General features: G+C 42.0%; 1 protein-coding gene across 2 annotated transcripts in view; it reads right to left on the bottom strand.

The window, feature by feature from the left end:
- Positions 1-22,093, bottom strand: part of LOC130876802 (leucine-rich repeat-containing protein 37A2-like) — a 37,263-nt gene that overhangs the window by 4,517 nt on the left and 10,653 nt on the right. Inside the window, exons 6-10 of one of the 2 annotated variants that reach the window (XM_057773420.1) lie at positions 11,887-11,958; positions 9,183-9,257; positions 6,339-6,457; positions 2,339-4,071; positions 1,239-1,343 (exon numbers count right to left, since the gene is read on the bottom strand). In XM_057773420.1, coding sequence (XP_057629403.1) covers positions 1,239-1,343; positions 2,339-4,071; positions 6,339-6,457; positions 9,183-9,257; positions 11,887-11,958 — 2,104 coding nt within the window. The remainder of the gene's footprint in view (positions 1-1,238; positions 1,344-2,338; positions 4,072-6,338; positions 6,458-9,182; positions 9,258-11,886; positions 11,959-22,093) is intronic. The other variant, XM_057773421.1, reaches the window with a different exon arrangement.

The raw sequence follows: 22,093 nt of genomic DNA, 5'->3' as shown, positions 1-22,093 counted from the left end.
GACTATCTACTACAGGAAAATACTGTGTGCGTCCTGTCCTCACAGATATCATCCAAATGGGCACAAGAGAATGAAAATGCGCATGAAGGGCTGGAGAGATGCTTCGTGGTTAAAAGCACGGCCGCTCTAGCACACACTGCTCCTCCAGAGGACCTAAGACTGGAATTCCAGCACCCACATGGTGGCTCACAACCACCTGTAACTTGGTCCAGGGGATCCCACCACCTCTTCTTGCCTTTGAGGGCATCAGGCACAGAGTGGTTTTTCCAGGGCATGCTCCTTTGGGATGAAACATTTCTTCTAGGAGGGAAAGGGAAGGCTCACTAGACTCAAGCAGTAAATGGGAGGTAAACGAAAGGTCACAAGTCTAGAAAAACAAAATCATGCGAGATTCTTGAGGGCCCTGCCCAACAGAAGCAAGGGGATGAAGTTGCTGGGACTGGAGACTCTGAGCGGTAACTGCAGATCGAGACAACTGACTGTGGCAGGTGCTGGTGCTCTGCAGGCAGAGAGAGCCCCAGAATTTTGGGATTTGGGGAGCTGCTGCTCATGTTGGGAGAGGATTTCTGGTGATGTGGCTCTTTTAGAGTCACACTTGCTCCTTGTAAATTAGTAACCCTAATAAAGAGACTCACTGCTTCACCAAAATGGTGCAATGTTTACTTTGGTTTGTCATGGACTTTCTCGGTAAGTAATGTGTGTGTGGTCTCCCCAGAAAAATATCTACCACACAACAGTGGCACACAGGCATGCATGCAGGCAAAACACCTATACCCATAATTTATTTTTAAGTACAAATAAATTCCAGCACAGTGGTGAACAGTACACACCACTAAAGAACAATATAGGACTTTACAGAGATTTCCCTGGAGGTCACAACCACACTAGGTGTGGAGGTGTTGTCTGTACAGGGGCCAGAGGACATCCTCCCGGAGGTCATGAACTGACCCCATGCTGATTTCTGCCTTCTAGCCTCAAAATTCCACCATCCTCACTGACTGAGAACTCTCCACTGCTCCCACAGCCTCTCACAGCAACACCACCAGTCTGACACCAAATCAGAACGTTACATAATGACCTGACATTGAGGAGCCCGACTTCACAGAGGACCTGTGAACACTCAGGGGCATTATTTGTAGACAGAGAGGGTAAGTGGCTCAGGTTTTTAGTTCGTGGCCTCTAAACCTATGACACAGACCGGGCACATTCTGGACACATGAATGTATTGTTGTCCTTACCTCAACGAGACAGAAAATGATAATCAACACTGTCACTACTACAGTTACAGATATTGCCAAGATGACTTTGTTGTTGTAGCCGTATCCCGGAACTTCTTTTGTGTGCTAAAAAGTACAAGATAAATGAATAAATAGGCATTTCTGTTGCCAAATAATAAAGTAAAAAGAATTTAAAAAAGTAAAGGCTAATTGTTCAAAATTCATTCATTCTTTTTTTTTTTTTTTTTTTTTTTTTTTGGTTTTTCGAGACAGGGTTTCTCTGTAGCTTTGGAGCCTGTCCTGAAACTAGCTCTTGTAGACCAGGCTGGCCTCGAACTCACAGAGATCCGCCTGCCTCTGCCTCCCAAGTGTTGGGATTAAAGGCGTGCGCCACCACCGCCCGGCCAAAATTCATTCTTGAGCTGTGCTTGGTAACTCATGTATATAATCTGGCAATTGGAAGGTTAAGATAGGAGGACTGCATGAGCTGGGTATCAGATTCGGCCACAAAGTGAGCAGGCTATTTTGGGCTATACAGTGATATTCTGACTCAAAGAACCAAGGTCTCAGGATGTACTTCTGTGGTTGAACCCTTTGTTTAGCTTGTACTAGGTGCTGGGTTCGATCTACATGGAACAACAAAACAATATTTCTTTTTTTTAAAAAAAAACCTAAAAACATTCTTCCAGGTGAGTAGCTTTCTCATTTATAAAAGATCATACTGAATTCAATATGTTACATGCTTTATAGTAGTACATTTTATTATATTCTGTGTTTTAAGTCTGCTTCTGTGTCTTAAATTTAGAAACGCAGTCGAAGTTAGGTGTGGTAGCAAACACATTTAAACACAGCACTGGGAGGCAGAGGCAGGTGGATCTCTGTGAGTTCCGGGCCAATTTGGTTTGCATGAGAATTCTGGGAATCCAGCTACACAGTGAGACCCTGTCTCAAAAACAAAGCAAAACAAAACAAAACAAAACATATAAAAATACAGTGGGAATCATTGTCTTGGCTGGGCTAGAGTTATGCGGACAATACAAGATCTGAAGTAGGAGGCCCTGGTCTTTCTGCTTAAGTAACTGAAAGGGTACGCGGGACACATGTTCCAGCACCATCCTCACCTGACTTTGTTCCAGACCCTTCTGTTCGCCTTGGGTTTCTGTGCTCTCATTGATGTAGTTGTCAGTTTTCCACTGGTCTGTATCCCAGTCGGCCCTGGACAACTTGAATTCTTGTTGCTCACTGAGACGCTTCATCAGGAGGCCGGTTCTGGAGATGAGCTTGGCACAGAACAGTTGTACACGGGGATCAGAGCAATCCATCTTCAAAGTCCTAATAACGTGAGAAATAAGCTTTCTCACGTTGTTGTTGGGGATGAGGGGCCGCAACTGCTGGTTTAGCTGAGATTCAAAGCGTTCACCTGGTGACATCAGTAATGGGTAAGCAAATTCTTTGAAATGGTCATGGGAGTCAGACCCCAAGTTGAAGTCTAACCGTGGCTCGCTTGTTTGCTGAGCAGTTGTAATTAAATCAGATGTAGGCCCATTAGACTCTACAGTAGGATTCTCAGGGGGAATATTTTCTAATGCAGCTTCTTTAGGCCCAGTGAGGGCTGGTTTGAGGATGTTTTCTTCAGTATCATCTATTGCTGCCTGATTTTCTTCAAGAAGTTTTTCTGTAGGAGGTTCTAAGGGAGCATCTAATTGTGCAAAAGGCTTTTCTGCATAACTCAGGTCTCCTAAAGATGAAAAGACCCCTCCTGCAGGGGAATTTACCAGGCTCCTCACTGCAGAGGATGCTGGACTCTTTGCAATCAACCGGAAATGATAGTTTTTCTTCCTAAGGTTTCTGTGTCTCTTTTCAGACAGTAAACTAGGGCTAGACCCCTCTGTTCTTTTCACATTGGCGTTTGCACTTTCTAAAATGAAAATGGTGTAAGACAAGTCTTTTCGTCTGTCTATGAACTCAGGCAGCGATTTTGTAGTGGGAGTCTTGTCCACCAGCAACTGTTCTGGGGAAGAAGACACTGCCTCCCCATGCTCCTTTGGGAGCAAGGGCTCTGGGTGGAAGGAATTTCTCACTAACGTCCTGGGCTTCTGAACCAGACCGAGCTGCTGCAACTCCGCTGTGGGTGGGCTCCCGAGCTGCCCGTCTTTGGTGATGCTCTCCACAGGTGTCTGGACACTCTGCTTATTCCACAGGCTCTTGTCACTCACTTCCCTGAAGCGCCTTTTCTGTCTGCTTCCTGTCCTCTTGAGCACTCTGTTCAGGCTATGGAGTCTTTTCTCTGCCTTCTCAATCTCTGCGAGACTGTTTTCCTCTGCCTGGGCAGGTGCCCATCTCTTTCCAAATATTAGTCGTTTAAATTTGGGACTCAAGTGGCCAGACTGCTGCATAAGCATGGCAGTTTTCTCTTTCTTTCTAACCTCACCAATCTCTGTATCTAACAAATTCTCTAGAAAATAAAGTTTATTCAGTTTATTTTTGTAAGCCATCTTACTTGTTTTTGGTACAGGGTTAAGAGCAAGCCTCCTTGAATCATTTTTGTAGGATTCCAGTGAACCATCTGCATTTTGTACATTAGAAAACAGCAGTTTTATAAATGGTAGCAATGTCGACACTACATCTTCCAGATTTCCCTCTGAGAAATATGGCAGTATGTAATTCAGGGCACTAATCACATCACTTTCATCGTTAAAGTCGAGCTGCTCGTCCATGAAGCCTGAAGAGCTAAGATCATCTTTTTCTGGATAGCCCGTCTCTGGTTCAATAGTGACCTCAGTGCTGGTGTTCTCCTTCCGGGCCTGCAACACCTTCATGAATGCTCCTTCGGGGTTCCCTATAGATGCTCCAACTGTCAGAGATGGAGAGATTGCTTTGGGTCAGAAAATGCTGGCAGCCCTTTTTCAGTCCACAGTCATTCAAACCAACCAAGTAAATTAGGGGCCAGCAAATACCGGAGGAAGTGAAGAGAAAAATCAATTCAAATTTAAACCTATGAATTGGCAATGACAACCAGAGAGGACAGAACTACCAAACTAGCTGCTTAGAACACACAAGCGTGCACACAGGGCGCCGATGGAGAGTTGTGCACGTTCCTGCCTCAGCAAAAGGGCGTGGTTGGAATCCAGGGTCTCACAAAATTGCCTATATGGCCTTGGATGGCTCCTTTTGCCTCAGCCTCCTAAGTAGGTGGCATTAACACCATGTACCACCACACTCAGTTTAGAAAAACACTTTGAAAATCATTTGCTACCAGACATGGTGGCATACACCTGTGATCGTGGCAAAAAAACTTCCAGAGTCAGAGACAGGCATATCTGTATGAGTTCAAGGCCAGCCTGGAGTATCCAGGGAATCTCAGGCCAGTCAAGCCTATATAATAAAATCCTGCCTCAAGAAACAAGCAAACAGTTAATTAAAATCACACAACTGATCTGTGGATAGAAAAAAACTTGAGGCTGAGCACAAATACAGAGCTGGCCAATCCAGGCATGTTCCATTAGGAGAGGCTGGCAGCATTTACTGTTTCTAGAACGAGAAGTTCTTGGATTCAAAATAAAAGTGCATCATAGTTTTAATAAAAAAACTGCAAAAGAAAACCAAACAAAACCATCTACACCTGCCCTATAGGTCAGGGGTGCTTGAGACCATGTACACAAAGCCAGCTTTAGACCGCAGTGCAGTATATAAGAGACCAAGGTGCCAAGCACAGTGCACATACAGTTCACATATTACCCCTCCCATTCCAGTCCCTCTCTGCTCTTTTCACGTATGGAACATTGTTTTATATGTATATGCTTCTTTTGCTTTTTTGAGACAGGGTTTTACTGTGTGGTCCTGACTGTTCTGGAACTCATTCTGTAGACCAGGTTGGCCTTGAACACACAGAGATCCACCTGCCTCTGCCTCCCAAGTGCTTGGATTAAAGACGTGCACCCTTGCAGCAGCCACCACCACCTGGCTAATAGGTATGTACTTTTAAAGGATTCATTTTACGTATATGACTGTTTTGCCTGCATTTGCGTGTGTGTACTTCATGTGTGCCTGGCCTGCAGAGGTCAGGCCAGGCATAGGATCCCCTGAAACTGGAGTTATGGATGATTGTGAGCCACAGTGTGGATGCTGGGAACTGAACCTTGGTTTTCTGCAAGAGCAGCAAGTACTTTAAACCACTAAACTATCTCTCTAGTTTTGTGTTTGTGTATGTATGCTCATTCATACATACATACATACATACATACATACATATGTACGTTGTGTCTGTATGTGCATGATGTATATGTGTGATGGTTTGAGTGTGGAGATCAGAGGGCAGCCATGTGGAGTTTTTTCTTTTCTTCTACCTTTATGGGGTTCCAGGGATTGATTGTGATCACTAGATGTGTGTGGCAAGCATCTTGACCCTGAGTTATCTCGTTTGCCCACTGAACAGTCATATTTTTAAATAATGCATTAATATTTGAGAGCTCAATTTTCACAAGGGAGAAATTTAGAAGCTAGGGAGTTTTGTTACAAATGAAGGAATAGAAATAAACAATTGTTAGTTTAAATTTTAGGAACATCACAGAAGGGGGCATGGTGGTAGAAAGCTTGTAAGAGCCAGAGGACCAGGAAGTCAGATGTGAGATTCTGTTGTCTAGGAGTGACAAGAAAGTTATGTTTATGATACCTCAAAATACGGTTGCCTACACACACCCAGAAAAAGCACAACACTGGTATCCATGTTAAAGGTCACAAGGTCCCACTCCTCGACAAAGAGTTGCAGACAACTGAGGGCCGCTGAGCGAGGCAGAGTCTATCCCTCCCAGGGATGAGCTTCCTAACTGGCTATCCAATAAAAGTGGTCAGCCATGAATCATATACACACAAGCAACATAAAAAACTCAGCAAGTTCTATTATAGATTTAGGTGTTTATATATCTGTATATATAGCAATAATAATCAAGAAAAAGTCAATTTGAGAGGGAGGAGTATGGGAGAGGTTGGAAGGAGGGAAAGGAAGGCACGAAGGGAAGTGATATAATTAATTTTAATTAAAATAAAAAGTAATTTAAAAAGAAATTATCTTTACCAGTTAAAAATTATATGTCAAAATTAAACATCAGGCAAGAGACTCACGACAATGTGTGGTGTTTGTCAGACATCCAGTATGGCAATGCAGTTTGACTGTCTTGCAGACAACCTCAATATCAGTTTTATATTTGCAGAGGCAGCAGGCCATATGTCTAGGTAAGATTCTGTAAATAGAAAAACAGAGAATTGGTTTACTGGAAAAGCCTTACTGAGGTACAGAAAAGGCAGGCCAAGGCCACCACAGGGTCACAGAGGACAGAGTTTTTGAGGCATGTACAGTTGGGTGGGGACTCAATGGCAAATTGTTGTTCTCTGATACTGAAAGTAATCATGGAGGAGGACAGAGGTGTTCAACAGAAGAGCAAGTGTCGTGTGTGTGTGTGTCGTGTGTGTGTGTGTGTGTGTGACACTGATGGTAGACGTCTCTCTCCTCAGCTCAAGTCTCACTCTGGGTTGGTCACGCTCAGGAAGAATGGCCTGGGCAAGCCTCCAACCTAGGGATAATTTATTTCTGTTTAAGTGGAAGATACTAGAAGTCACCTTAAACCTAAAACCTCCTCCTTTAAGTTATGCCATGTAGTTCAATGGCATCAAGGATCACAATTGACCAAGCCTCATAATGTGCAGTTGAAAGAATAAAGGCTGGGAATGCAGCTCTTTGGTATGGTACTCCTGTATCAGTGCAAGGTCCTGGGCTTGATCTTAGAATTACACACACACACACACACACACACACTCACACACACTCGCCTCACAAACATACCACACAACTATACACACATACCACATACACACATACCATATGCACACATACACACATACGACACATGCACACACACACGTATACAACACACAATACACATACACACACACACACACATAGACCACAGTAAGTAAAATGTAATTGTAAAGAGAATCCATGAATTGATAACAGTACTCAAAAACAAAAGCTGGGTAATTCTCCAAAAGAACACCAGTTAATAAATGTGTCAGTTTAGATCACCAAGTAACAATTGCTTCAGACAAGTTTATCATTAGGCACATCCACATGAAAGATGCTTGGGAGGACACGTGGTATGGCAGCAGTGAAGGCCCATTGAGGAGGAAGCGTGGTGCAGTGAAGGCCCTTTGAGGGGGACGCGTGGTGCAGTGAAGGCCCAAGGGAGACGCGTGGTGCAGTGAAGGCCCATTGAGGAGGAAGCGTGGTACAGGGAAGGCCCATTGGGGAGGACGTGTGGTACAGCAGCAGTGAAGGCCCGTTGAGGGGGACGCGTGGTACAGGGAAGGCCCATTGGGGAGGACGCATGGTACAGCAGCAGTGAAGGCCCATTGAGGGGAACGCATGGTGCAGTGAAGGCCCATTGAGGGGGATGCATGGTGCAGTGAAGGCCCATTGAGGGGGACGCGTGGTACAGGGAAGGCCCATTGAGGAAAACCTTTCCTTCTGGTCAAGCGGATGGGGCTCAGATCTGGGACATTAGTGACATCATTCCAGTTGGGCAAGTCAGCCACCCCTTGAAGGGAACACTCCACAAGAAGGGAGACCCAACTTAAGCCATGCTAATGAGGTGAGAACGGTTTTCTCTTAGATGAGACAATCTGTTCTCCTTCCCAGAATTCCTGGCCTCCCTGCGGTTGCTGTGGAGTCGCCACGCCCTCCTGAGTCCTTACTCTGAGAGCTCCTATTTTCACTTTCCTTCTCTTCGATCCCGTTCTAGATGCTGGCCACAGCCTGATGCGCTTTTTCTAGTCCTTTGGTCCTGTTTCTCCCCCTCCATGATGCTCTCTGCTCCCCTTTACTACGTAGCTGTTGGAGTGGCGTGGTCTCCCCTTTCCTCCTGTTTGTCTGATACTTCCAGGCAGCAGCTGAGCCCACAGCTTGCTTTGTCTGTTTGTTTACTCTAACTGGCTTTGAGGTCCTTTTGAGTCCATTCCTAACCCTAATTTCCCTGGTAACATGTGGTATCTGTAGTGGGGCTTCCCCAAATTCCCATAGATTATTTACCTTATAAGTACCTCTCGTCCTCTGCTGGTGAGATACGCTAAAGATCATGCTCAGTGAGAGAAGATGGCCAAAAGGCCACTGTGGGATGTCATTTATGAGATGTTCTGGGGAAAGAAAAGCTATAGGGCTAGAAATAAGATTGGCGCATCACAGGGGCTGGCAGTGGGAAGGGTACAAACATTCAGGAGGGATCCTTAGGAGGGGACAAATGGTCTGTGTCAGTTCTGTAATAGTGGTTAGGGAACTAACTATGAAAGCTTCACTAAACTGTGCATTTGAATTAATTGCATGAACATTATATCTCAATACCTCAGACTCAAGAATAAGGCAAATCTCAAAAGAATTTCAAATACAAAAAATTATAAAGAAAGCTAGGGCTGACAAGAAGGCTCAGCAGAAAGTCCCCTGTCATGCAAACAACTTTGATCCCTGGAACCCACAGTGTAAGAAGAGAGTCATCTCAGCCGGGCGGTGGTGGTGCACGCCTTTAATCCCAGCACTCGGGAGGCAGAGGCAGGCGGATCTCTGTGAGTTCGAGACCAGCCTGGTCCACAAGAGCTAGTTCCAGGACAGGCTCCAAAACCACAGAGAAACCCTGTCTCGAAAAACCAAAAAAAAAAAAAAAAGAAGAAGAAGAAGAGAGCCATCTCAGAAAGCTGTCCTCTGACTTCCATACTCACACTCATGCCTGCACACACACACGCACGTACTCACTCATGCACAAACACATCTGCACACGCATATGTCTGCACACACATACACACATGCATGCACACACACACGTATATCTGCACACACACATGTCTGCACACACATGCGTTCACACACATACACATTAACATTTTTAAACCTAAGTAAACTCATCCTAAGAAAGTAAACCTTACAGATGCTCCAGCTCCAGGCTCATCATGAGGATGTTCTCAAGCGCTGCTAGCGGCACATGTGTTTTCCCCAGGTCTCTGAAGGAGAGAGATTTCATGAGGAGCCATTTTCATCACAAGCGGTCACTTATGCTCTGGCTTTCCTATAAAAGTATCTGGTTTAGGAATTTATTGTTGGGCTTGGAGAGATGGTTCAGAGGTTAAGAGCATGCACTGTTCATGCAGAGGATCTGAATTCATTCTCCAGCACCCACGTTGGGCAGCTCAGAGTCACATGGAACTCCATTTCCAGAGCCGCTGCCACCCTCTTTTGGCCTCTCCCACACATGTGGTCATATTAGCACACACACACACACACATACAGTTAAACATAACAAAATGTAAAATCTATTGCTGTAGAAGATTATTTCATAGAGCTCTTTTCGAAAAAAAGAGCAGGTTTAATATTTGCTTAAATCAATAATCTTGGCATAGAACAGAGTCTGTCTCCATCACTGTCTGACTCCATAGAACAGAGTCCGTCTCCATCACTGTCTGACTCCATAGAACAGAGTCCGTCTCCATCACTGTCTGACTCCATAGAACAGAGTCCGTCTCCATCACTGTCTGACTCCATAGAACAGAGTCCGTCTCCATCACTGTCTGACTCCATAGAACAGAGTCCGTCTCCATCACTGTCTGACTCCATAGAACAGAGTCCGTCTCCATCACTGTCTGACTCCATAGAACAGAGTCCGTCTCCATCACTGTCTGACTCCATAGAACAGAGTCCGTCTCCATCACTGTCTGACTCCATAGAACAGAGTCCGTCTCCATCACTGTCTGACTCCATAGAACAGAGTCCGTCTCCATCACTGTCTGACTCTCATTTTCATCTTGCACACACGCTACCGCAGCTGTCACTCAAGTTTCTTTTCACTCAATTTCTAAACACCCAATTCCCATTTATTTAAAGTCCTGTCAGTCAGTATATACATCTATATTAAAAACACAGGAAGCTGGCTATTTTAATTTTTGAGACAGGGTTTCTTTGTTAGCCCTGCCTGGCCTGAACTCACTATGTAGACCAGGCTGGCCTCAAATTCTGAGCAACCTGCCAGCTTCTGCCTCCCGAGTTGGATCTAAAGGCACACCACCATACAGAGCTCCCTTCTCACTTCTTTATTTTTTAAAACAAAATATTTACTTATTATTTATGTGTATGTGTTCAGGTGCCTGTTGAGGCCAGAAGGACCGAGTTCCAGGTGGTTGTGAGCCACCTGGTGTGTGCTGAGAGCTGAGCCTGGGTCTTCTGTAAGAGTAGTAAGTCCTCTTAACCACTTGGCCATCTCTCCAAACCCCTTTCCTTCTAAAAAAAAAAAAAACTGATTTTTTTTAAAGTGTGTGTGCATGTGCACAGACGTCAGAGGTGTCAGATTCCCTGGAGCTGGAGTTACAGGCAATTGTGAACATCCCAGTGTGGTTGCTGGAAATCAAACATAGCTCCTCTTTGTAAAAGTAGTATACACTGGGGCTCTTAAGCCATTAAGAATTTTGCTCTTCAGGAGGATCGGGGTTCCATTTCCACATCCACATGTGGCTCACAATCGTCTGTAACTCCAGTCATCTGGCGCCCTCTGCTGGCACATGTGGGCACTGCATATACAGGTTGCCTAGACATTCACAAGGAAAAGAGCCACAGTTGAAATATTTTTTAATTTAAAAGGTAGGGTGGATCTGGGGGAAGAAAGGAAGTGGGGAGGAAAGACTGGGGAAGAGAGCTGGGGTTGGGATGAAATATATAAGAGAAGAATAAAAAGAAAGAAAAATAGTATACACTTATGACTGTGCTTTCTGAGAAGATATTCCTTCATTGTTTACATATACATCTCTATGTTCTTCAACACACTTTCCTCCTCAGCTGAATGTCTTGCCCATTGTATCCTTTCTTTACCTTTTTCATTTGTGTGTGTGTGTGTGTGTGTGTGTACATGTGCCACAATGTGATGGAGGAGGGTTATCTGTCTATGTGTTACTTTCATTGGTTAATAAATAAAGAAAACTGCTTGGCCTGATAGGTCAGAAGATAGGTAGGCGGGGAAGACAGAACAGAATGCTGGGGGAAGAAGGCAGTGAGTCAGACACCATAGCTCTCCTCTCCGAGATGGATGCCGGTTAGACTCGTCCCGGTAAGCCACAGTCAAATGGCAATACACATTAATAGAAATAGGTTGAATCAATAAGTAAGAGCTAGCCAATAAGAGATTAGAGGTAATGGGCCAGGCAGTTTTCTTTATTTATTAGCCAATGAAAGTAACACATAGACAGATAACCCTCCTCCATCAACAATGTATTTGTGGAGGTCAGAGAACAAATAACACGAGCTAGTCCTTGAACTCAGGTCCTCAGACTTGCTGGAAACCCTCTATTTGTCAGGCCCTACTCTTATTTCTTTTATTTCATTTTCTTTTAAGACACAGTGTCTCCCAATGTACACACGTGGGTGATCTGTAACTCTCAGAGATCTGCCTGTGTCTGCCTTCCAAGTGTTGGAATTAAAAGCAGTCACTGCCTTCCCTGGGCAGTCAATGGTTTTTTTTTAAACATTCAGTTAAAACTAAAATTGGGATTTTAAAAAAAATTTTAAGACAAAATGCTCTCCTGATGGAAATAAAGATGAGTTCCTTAGAACTCATCTAAGGAACCATGAGACAGCTACAATACTCACAAATATTTTAATGCTGGCAACTTATAAAGGTAGGGATCTTCAACAACTGTCAGAGGGTTCTGGCTGAGGATTCTGAAAAATGTGATAGAATTTATGTTACAAACAATGCATCATCTTGAAACTACCTCAAAAGTTTGTATTAATTTCTTTGGCATAGACATCTATATTTTTAAAAAATCATGATGTTTTTTTACCTATAACATCCTTTATAGGTATATATTACTATATATATTTATTATTGTATAATATACTTAGAATCCATGAATTTCCTTCCCTTGGAAACCATCCACGAGTATAGGAAAAAATAAAGTAAAATGGAGGAAAGAAGGGATATAAAGGAAAAGATGCCGAAGAGCTTTTAGGTTAAAAAAATCCAACAAACAAGTAAAAGGGTAATAAAGCCCTTAACCTATAGGAAAAGCTTTTTGCTTTTGTTTTGTTTTGGGTTTTTTTTTTTTCAAGACAGGGTTTCTCTGTGCAACAGTCCTGGCTGTCCTGGAACTTGCTCTGTAGACCAGGCTGGCCTTGAACTCACAGAGATCTGCCTGCCTCTGTCTCTGCCTCCTGAGTGCTGGGATTAAAGGTGTGTGCCACCACTATGCAGCAAGGAAAGTGAGCATTGCATTATAAGAATTGAAAGGAACACCCTAAGGTTTTCAGACAACCAACCTTAATATATCCAATAACCTTACAGGCTCTATTACAGCTAATTGGACTCCTGTGCCAATGTTAAATTTAAGGATATTCAAGGAAGCAAATAGTCTCATATGGCATGCATTCACCTTTTGTGAAGCAAATGTTAAACTTGTGGTCAGGCTTTAGAACAGCTGGTGCAGGAGCAACTAGATACTCAGCATATTGAAGAATCAACCAGCCCTTGGAATTCTCCTGTATTTGTTGTTAAAAAGAAATCTGGAAAATGGAGAATGGTAACAGATCTAAGAGCTGTTAATAAGGTGATCCAACCAATGGGCTCTCTATAGTCTGGCATTCCTTTGCCTTCTCTATCTCCTAAAGGATGGCCTCTTACAGCTATTGATTTAAAAGATTGTTTCTTCACAATGCCTTTAAAGAAGGTATACTTCACAAAACAGAGAAAAATTTGCCTACGCATTGTCAACTTATAATAATTCTCAACCTGCTAAATGATATCAATGGAAGATTCTCCCACAGAGAATGTTAAATAGCCCCCCCCCCCCGTGCCAATGTTTTGTAAGTCAATTTCCTGAATCTATAGTTTATTATTATATGGACAACATTTTACTGTCTGATTCAAATTGGATACTTTAGAAAGAATTTTTAAAGAAGTAAATAAAATTTTGCTCTTTTAGGGATTACAGATTGATCCTAAAAAAATCCAAAGAGGAGACTCTATTAATTATTTAGGCTACAAAATAGGTTTACAAAAACTGAGACCTCAAAAGGTGCAAACTAGGAGAGATTGATTGCAGACTCTTAATGAATTCCAAAGATGGCTAGAAGACATTTCCAATCTCTGGCCTACTATTGGAATAGGTCCTGATGTTAATTTAGACAAAACCTTAGATAGTGACAAGGACTTAAATAGTCTCAGGGAATTATCAGCTGAAGCTGAGAGAATTGACTTTTAGTGAAGAGAAATTACAGAAGGAAATTCAGAAGATTCGCACGGATCTGAATCTTAATGCATTCTGGTCATACTACCCTCCACACATTCCCCTACAGGAATTTTAATGCAAAGGGAAGACATTATTTTAGAATGGACCTTTTTTACTACATAAGCTGAGTGAAAAATTAAAAACTTATTTGGAAAAGGTCTCTGAGTTAATTCTAAAAGAAAAATTGAGACTTTGTTGTTGAATGAGTTTTCTGTCCTGCCCAGTTCCTGCAGTCATTAACTCCCCCCAAAAAAAATCACACAAAGGTCTACATTAGTTATGAACCAATTGGCCTAGTATCCCAGACTTCTTATTAACTCATACTTATATCAGCCCATTATTCTTGTCCATGTTAGCCACATGGCTCAGTACCTTATTCAATGAGGCAGTTACATCTTATTACTTCTGTGGCTGGGTCACAACTGCAGACTAGGACTTCCTTCTTCCCAGAATTCTCCTGTTCTCATTGACCTGCCTCTACTTCCTGTCTGGTTGTCCTGCCTATACTTCCTGCCTGGCTAGTGGCCAATCAGTATTTTATTAAACTACAATGGACAGGATATAAACCATTGTCCCACAACACTCCTCCCCATCTTTTTTTTAAAGGAACAAGAATTCTGAATCTAATACCCTTTGTTTAGCTTTTTTCTTGACCATTAGCCATAACAACTTGTAACCAACATTGTAAACAAATGAAAATTTCCATAGTCCATTTGTTGGGAATGTGGATGTAGTTTTCCAGGTTACTTCCTGCTGTTTGGGGGCACTGATAATCTTATGGGGACCTAAAGAAAATTTAGAATTATCACCAAGTCATGACTGGAGTATCCTGTGAGGCTTGATCATCTCAGGCAGCAGTCTTGAATTTGTTTTTGATGATAACTCAGACATCTGGGCCATCTGTTCCTACCAGATATTTCTCAGGTGGTCTTCCTTGATCAAACCTAATTTTTCTCAGCTCAGAATAAATCCACAGCCTCTCATTTCCTGTGGAAACAAAAGCAAAACCTCTTCCTCAAAGTAACATACCTTTTGACTTGAATTTTGAAGTAAAGGTATTTTCAAAATATTTATGTTTTATTAATCCAGCAGCATTTATAAACAAATACCTTCTAGTAGCTGTTGCTCCTTCCTCAGCTGTCAAGCAATTCAAAGACAACATAATAATATATAGTATCCCGATTTTCTGTATATTTTTCATCTTTATGTGGCTTTATTTTAACCTCTTTTATTTTTAATTTTTGGCTTTTTGAGACAGGTTCTCTGTGTATCTTTGGAGGTCCTGGAACTCCTTCTGTAGATCAGGCTGTCCCTGAACTTACAGAGATACACCTGCCTCTGTCTCCCAAGTGCCACCACACCTTGAACTCACAGAGATCTGTCTACCTCTGCCTCCCAAGTGTTGGGATTAAAGGTGTATGCCACCACACCCAACTACTAACTTTTTTTCTTTTTTTTCTCTCAAGCCTACATATATTTTTAAACACAGTAAACCATTTAGAGGTTTTTTTGTTTTTGAATCTATCTTCACAGTATATATCTCTCTTTTTCTGATCACATGAGTCTGTAATTTGCTAAGCAATATGGAGAGGATTAAAGCTGTGGCTTTGAAGGCTGGATCCAGCCCATTTCTTATTTCTGAGATTCCAGGCTCATGGTGGAGGTACCAGCTGGAGCCATGTTTATTGCCACAACTCTATGGCATTTCAAGGCCCCTGCCAGCAAGCAAGCTGCAACAGTGTGCTTACAAACCACACTCAAATACTCTGTAGTTGGAGCTTCTGCCTGAAAGAGTCAGAGTTTGCACTGGCAGGATGGCCTAGAAAGCTGACATTTTAAAATGGCAGTGCTTTTTTCCTGCTAAGACTGAAAACCAAAGAGCATGCAGTCAGCTTTTCATCAACACCATTTAAGTGTTTCGTGGCAGGATCTCTTAAAAGAGCTGCAAGGTTTTGCAGCTAAAGCTGAGTCAGGAAGCTTCTCTTAAATGAGACACATTTGCCTCTAGCGAGCAGAGCCCACCTGAGAAAGTGCTGCTATCAATAAGCCATGCTTTACTCTATTCTTTTCTGTCTAGAATTACTTCCCAAGCTCTCTCAGGCTTTATGTGGATTCAGTTGTCCATGTGGGTGCCATTTGTTGTTGGGGTGCTGCAGCTTGCTTGCTGGCAGGGACCTTAAAATGTCATAGAGTTGTGCCAATAAACATGACTACAGCTGGTACCTCCACCATGAGGCTAGAATCTGAGAAATCTAAGGAATGGGCTGGATCCAGCCATCAAAGCCACGGCTTTAATCCTTTCCATATTGTTTAACAAGTTAAATACTCACATGGTCAGAAAAAGAGAGATATACAATAAAAAGAGATTTAAAGATGAAGAGAACCTCTAAGTGTTTTACGTGTGTTAAAAATATATGCAGGCTTGGGAGAGAAAATAAAAAGGTTAAAGTCCTTAAAATAAAAAAAAAAGAGAGAGTAGCTGGAATGGTGGCACATACCTTTAATCCCAACACTTGGAAGACAGAGGCAGGCAGACCTCTGTGAGTTCAAGGCATGGTGGCACACACCTTTAATCTCAATGCTTGGGAGACAGTCAGACAGATCTCTGTGAGTTCAAGGTGTGGTGACACACACCTTTAATCTCAATGTTTGGGAGACAGTCAGACAGATCTCTGTGAGTTCAAGGTGTGGTGACACACACCTTTAATCTCAATGCTTTGAAGACAGAGTCAGACAGATCTCTGTGAACTCAAGGTGTGGTGGCACACACCTTTAATCCCAGTACTTGGGAGGCAGAGGAAGGCAGATTTCTGTGAGTTTAATGACAGCCTGGTCTATAGAGGGAGTTCCATAACAGCGAAAGATACATAGAGAACCTGTCTCAAAAAGCCAAAAATTAAAAGTAAAAATAAAAAAATAGAGGTTAAAATAAAGCCACATAAAGATGAAATATACACAGAGAGTCTGGATACTGTATATTATTATGTTCTCTTTGAATTGTTTGACTGCTGAGGAAGGAGCAATAGCTGCTAGAAGGTATTTGTTTATAAATGCTGCTGGATTAATAAAACATAAATATTTTGAAAATACCTTTACTTCAAAATTCAAGTCAAAAGGTATGTTACTTTGGAGAAGAGGTTTTGCTTTTGTTTCCATAGAAAATGAGAGGCTATGAATTTATTCTGAGTTAAGAAAAATCAGGTTTGATCAAGGAAGACCACCTGAGAAATATCTGGTAGGAACAGATGGCCCAGATGTCTGAGTTCTCATTAAAAACAAATTCTAGACTGCTGCCTGAGATGATCAAGCCTCACAGGATACTCCAGTCATGACTTGGTGATAATTCTAAATTTTCTTTAGGTCCCCATAAGATTATCAGTGTCCCCAAACAGCAGGAAGTAGCCTGGAAACTACAGCCATTCCCCCCAAAATGGACTATGGATATTTTCATTTGTTTACAATGTTGGTTACAAGTTGTTATGGCTAATGGTCAGGAGAAAAGCTAAGCAAAGGGTATTAGATTCAGAGTTCTTGGTTCCTTTAAAAAAAGATGGGTAGGGGAGTGCTTTGGGACAATGGTCTGTATTCTGTCAATTATATTTTAAGTTAATGCTGATTGGCCAGTAGTTAGACAGGAAGTATAGGCAGGACAACCAGGCTGGAAGTAGAACTGGGGCAATGAGAATTCTGGGGAGAGTGAAGTGCATTCTGTAGTTGTGACCCAGCCACAGAGCAAGCAAGATGTGACTGCCAAATAAGGTACTGAGCCACGTGGCTAACACAGACAAGAACAATACGCTAATATAAGTTATTAAAAGTTAATAAGAAGCCTGAGCTAATGGGACAATCAATATAGACCTCTGGATGTTTCTTTGGGACTTAATAATTGCAGGAACTGGGCAGGACATAGACCTCATGACAACACTTCGTCCATTAACAGGAATAGACCCAGCAAAAACTATAGTACCTTTTAATACTAATAAAATTGACAAATTATTTGAAGAAAGTGAACCCTGGCAAAGAACTTGTAGTATTTTTTGGAGAGATTAGCAACAACTATCATGAAAGTAAGAGAATTCAACTTTTCAAGAGAACTAGCTGGATCCTTTCTCACACTGTATGGGGCACACCAATAACTGGAGCCCCTACATTCTATGCTGATGCAAATAAATCAGGAAAGGCAGGTTGCAAATCAGAAAATTTAAGTAAATTGGACCAAAGCCCTTATGATTTGATCCAAAAATCAAAACTATATGCTATTCTCATGGTAGTTATAGAAAGGTCAAATCTAACTCTAAAGGATATGTTAAATAAACAGAAAGGGATGATAAATAACCCCAGAAATAGATGGAATGATGCTTTATTAACTTTGAATCTTCCAAATGTTAATGAGAAAGGAATAGCAGCTGCAGAGAGACACTGGAAAAAAACTACAGAATTAAATCAGCTGATATACTTTAAAGATGTTGACATCAAGATGGAAACCAGGACATGTGTTACACTGGGGAAGGAGTTTTGCTTTTTTTCAACAGGAGAAGAAAAGATATGATCAAAATTGATAAAGATTCACTTTGAACAAGAGACATCTCTTAATTAGAAGAGATGATAATTCATCAAACAGCATGGCCATTTAATCAGAACCAACCTATAAAACTGTCAAATGCTTTCCATTTATTCAGCTTGAATTTGCCAAAAGGGAATCTCTCTAAAATTAGAGTTGCAGAAGGGTTTTGTTCCTGTCTTTTCAGTAAAATAAAGGTATCCAAGTAAGAAATCTGAAGACCACTGGACAAATGAGACATCTGAAGAAACAAAGACAAATCATCCAGAAAAAAAAATGTCTCAAAAAAGAGTAAATTGACCTATTGGTATATCACATTTCCAACATGATAAAATTTTATGAATCTTCCCAAATATTTATTTCTGTTATTCTCTATAGAAATATAATGAAAATAGTCTTTTGATTACCTCAGACTAATTAAAGATTAAAGTTGGCTTTGGAGTTGGACTGTGGCTCTCCTTCCCTAAACCCAAGCATGCTTTTTAAAGTGAAATTCAAAATCTCTGTTTCATGTCAGAAGAGCCACCTGATATGGGACAGAACTTAATTAGGTGGGGAAAACTAAACTGAATGCTGAAAGAAAGGAGGCGGAGTCAGAGAGAAGCCATGGAACCTTGCCAGAGACAGATGCCAAAACTTTACCCAGAAAGCCACTGCCATATGGTGATACACAGATTAATAGAAATGGGTAAAAATTAATATGTAAGAGTTAGCCAATAAGAAGCTAGAGCTAATAGGCCAAGCAATTATTTAATTAATACAGTTTCTGTGTGATTATTTTGGGGCTAAGTGGCCAGGAACCAACAAGGCGCCTGTTGTTACAGTTGATGTATTTATTGCCTGTACATATTGCATACAATCATTGTACTTACTGTATATAGTTTTTCTTATATTAATTATAGCCTTTGTATTTTAGACAAAAAGGGGTAACATAGTGATATTTCCTTTGTATTTTAATAAATAAAGCTTGCCTGAAGATCAAAGAGTAAAACAGCCACACTGATCAGCCTTACAGACCAGGCAGTGGTGACACACACCTTTAATCCCCATAGCTACACTAGTTAGCCATAGAAGCCGGGCAGTAGTAGTGCACACCTTTAATCCCAGCCCTAGAGAGGAATATAAGATGGGAGGAGACAGGTCTCAGGCTCAGGCTCATTCTGAGGATTCCCGGAGTGATGGAGGAGTTACTTTCATTTAATAAAGAAACTGCCTTGACCCATTTATAGGCCAGCCCTTAGGTGGGTGGAGTAAACAGACAGAATGCTGGGAGAAAGAAGCCGAGTAAGTGAGTCGCCATGATTCTCCCACTCCAGACAGACGCAGGTTAAGATCTTCCCTGGTAAGCCAGCTCATGGTGCTACACAGAATATTAAAAATGGGTTAGATCAATATGTAAGAGCTAGCCAATAAGAGACTGGAACTAATGGGCAAGGCAGTGATTAAAAGAATACAGTTTCTGTGTAATTATTTTGGGGCATAAGCCATGCGGGCGGCCAGGTGCCGGGGACGCAGCCCCGCTGCTCTTATTACAACACCGGAGGCAGGACCACCATTTCATGCTGATGTCGAGCTAAGAGCCAGTGGCTAGCTGATTTGCTTTTCTAATCTTCAGGTTGAACCCCAATATCTCTCTGTGTTTTTATTATTCATGCTATAAGGAAAGGCTATTTTTAATGTCACCCATAATTCAAGGTATTTGTCAATTTTAGAAATATAAAATGCTTTGTAGTTAGTTCACTAAGAAAAATAATAGGAAAATTTCCCTGGACTTGGAGGAGAAACAGAAGACTGCTGGAGGAGCCGCAGCCAGGCTGCTGTCACAGCCAGCCCCCATCACATGCTGTGACTTGTGCTCTTGATCAGCACAGACTGAGCAAGCCTATGCATGTGTCAGTCTGTTTTCTCCTTCTGCTGGGTTCCAGGATCCAAACTTAAGTCGTCCAGCTTGTGAAGCAAGAGTTTTTACCTGCTGAGCCATCTCCACACCTAACCATAGCCTTCCCCCTTTATTTATTTTTGACAGTGGTGGTGATTGAACCCAGGACTTCATGAACAGGTGGTGTGTGTTATTCGTGAGCTATGGCCACTACTCTAGCTCATACAACATATTTTGACCATATTTTTTTGTTTTGTTTTTCAAGGCAGGGTTTCTCTGTGTAGATCTGGCTGCCTGGAACTCCCACTGTAGACTAGGCTGACCTCGAATTTACAGAGATCTGCCTTTCTCTGCCTCCAAAGTACTGGAATTAAAAGTGTGCCCCACCACCACCACATGCCATTTGATTACGTTCTTTCTGGAGAACTTTTAAAAACATAATTTTCTGGACTGGCCAGTTGGTGCAAATGGCAGTTAGCAGGTAGGGGACTTACTGCCAACTTGACAACCATATTTCAGTCACTGAATCTAGTTGTATTCCACTTACACCATGGCATATGCAAATAAGCAAGCAAAGGTTAAACAGTTGAAATATAAATTATAAGAATGACTAAACAGTACTAAATATTGGACTCATTATACAGCTCAGGATGTCCTTTTAACTCTGATCTCCTGACCTTACCTACCATGTGCTGGGATTAGTAATGTAAGCATTACCATGGCTGGCTTAGAAGTTAACTGTGTAAACCTTGTGCTCATTTGTGAATGCTTCTAGAAGAGTTATAGTTTCCTTGTTTTCCTTTTCCCTAATCATGTCCCAAGATTAACATTTAATTAGCCATTGTCACTGAGACTTTAGAGATTAAAAACTATGACAACATGTTGACCTTAATGAAAACAGTTGAGTAAGGACATCAGAGTTCATCCCTCCATAAAACAATGAATTATCAAACTGTGACAATGCTCTTAACCTCTGAGCCATCTCTCCAACCCCCACAAATTTCTTAGAAAGAAACACAGCTCTCTGCTTCATAGGTCCAGTCTTAGTTAGGGTTTCTGTCACTATGAAGAGACACCAGGACCATGACAGCTCTAACAAAGGAAAACTAATTGGGTGGTTTACAATTTTTCAGTTTAGTCCAAGATCATCATGGTGGGAGTTGGTGGCGTGCAGGCAGACATGGTGCTGGAGAAGGAGCTGAGGGCTCTAAATCTTGATCTACAGGCAACAGGAAGTGAACTATCTCATTGGGCATGGCTTGAGCAGACATGAGACCTCAAAGCCCGCCTCCACAGTGACACACTTTCTCTAACACGACCACACCTGCTCCAACAAAGCCACCCCTCCTAATAGTGCCACTCCCTTTGGTGGGCATTTTCTTCAAACCACCACAGATCCGATTAAAAGTAGAAGTCAACTTCATGATAAGAAAACAATGCACAGCCGGGCGGTGGTGGCGCACGCCTTTAATCCCAGCACTTGGGAGGCAGAGGCAGGCGGATCTCTGTGAGTTCGAGACCAGCCTGGTCTACAAGAGCTAGTTCCAGGACAGGCTCCAAAAACACAGAGAAACCCTGTCTCGAAAAAACAAAAAAAAAAAAAAAGAAAAAAAAAAGAAAAAAAAAACAATGCACAACAAGCTGAGTGAAGCTGCCCAGAAGACACAGTCTCTTAGTGGTCCTCCTGCTTGTTAATGGTTTCACTGCAAGAGTTTTGGGAAGAGTGAAAATAAAGTAACAAGCTTGAATATGTATCACATGCCCAATTCTTTTGGCACTACTTCATTTGTTTCAGTTTTTTATATAGTGCCTAGAACAAAACAAAGATCTCATGAATGTAGGCATCAAAAATTTGTTATAGGCAGAGGGAGAATTACTAGGATTGCAAGAGAGGGTGCCTTCCCACACCAGTGGGAAGAATAGGATGCCACGGAGCGAGGAAAGCTATCACAATGTTTGATGTGACCCTTTCAAAACTACTGCATGGTTACAAATTAAACAACTCGCCTAAATCATCCCAAAGGATGGGCTTGAGTTGCTCTTTTCATCTTTAATGTTTTTGTATTTTGATGTGAGAAGCAGCTGCCAGGATACTGTGAAAACCAAAGGGAGGATTGTGTCCTGAAAGGA

Source organism: Chionomys nivalis, chromosome 7 (assembly GCF_950005125.1).
Source record: "Chionomys nivalis chromosome 7, mChiNiv1.1, whole genome shotgun sequence".
NCBI classification, from domain to species: domain Eukaryota; kingdom Metazoa; phylum Chordata; class Mammalia; order Rodentia; family Cricetidae; genus Chionomys; species Chionomys nivalis.
The sequence above is the reverse complement of the archived record's forward strand: the minus strand, read 5'-3'. Positions and strand labels throughout refer to the sequence as shown.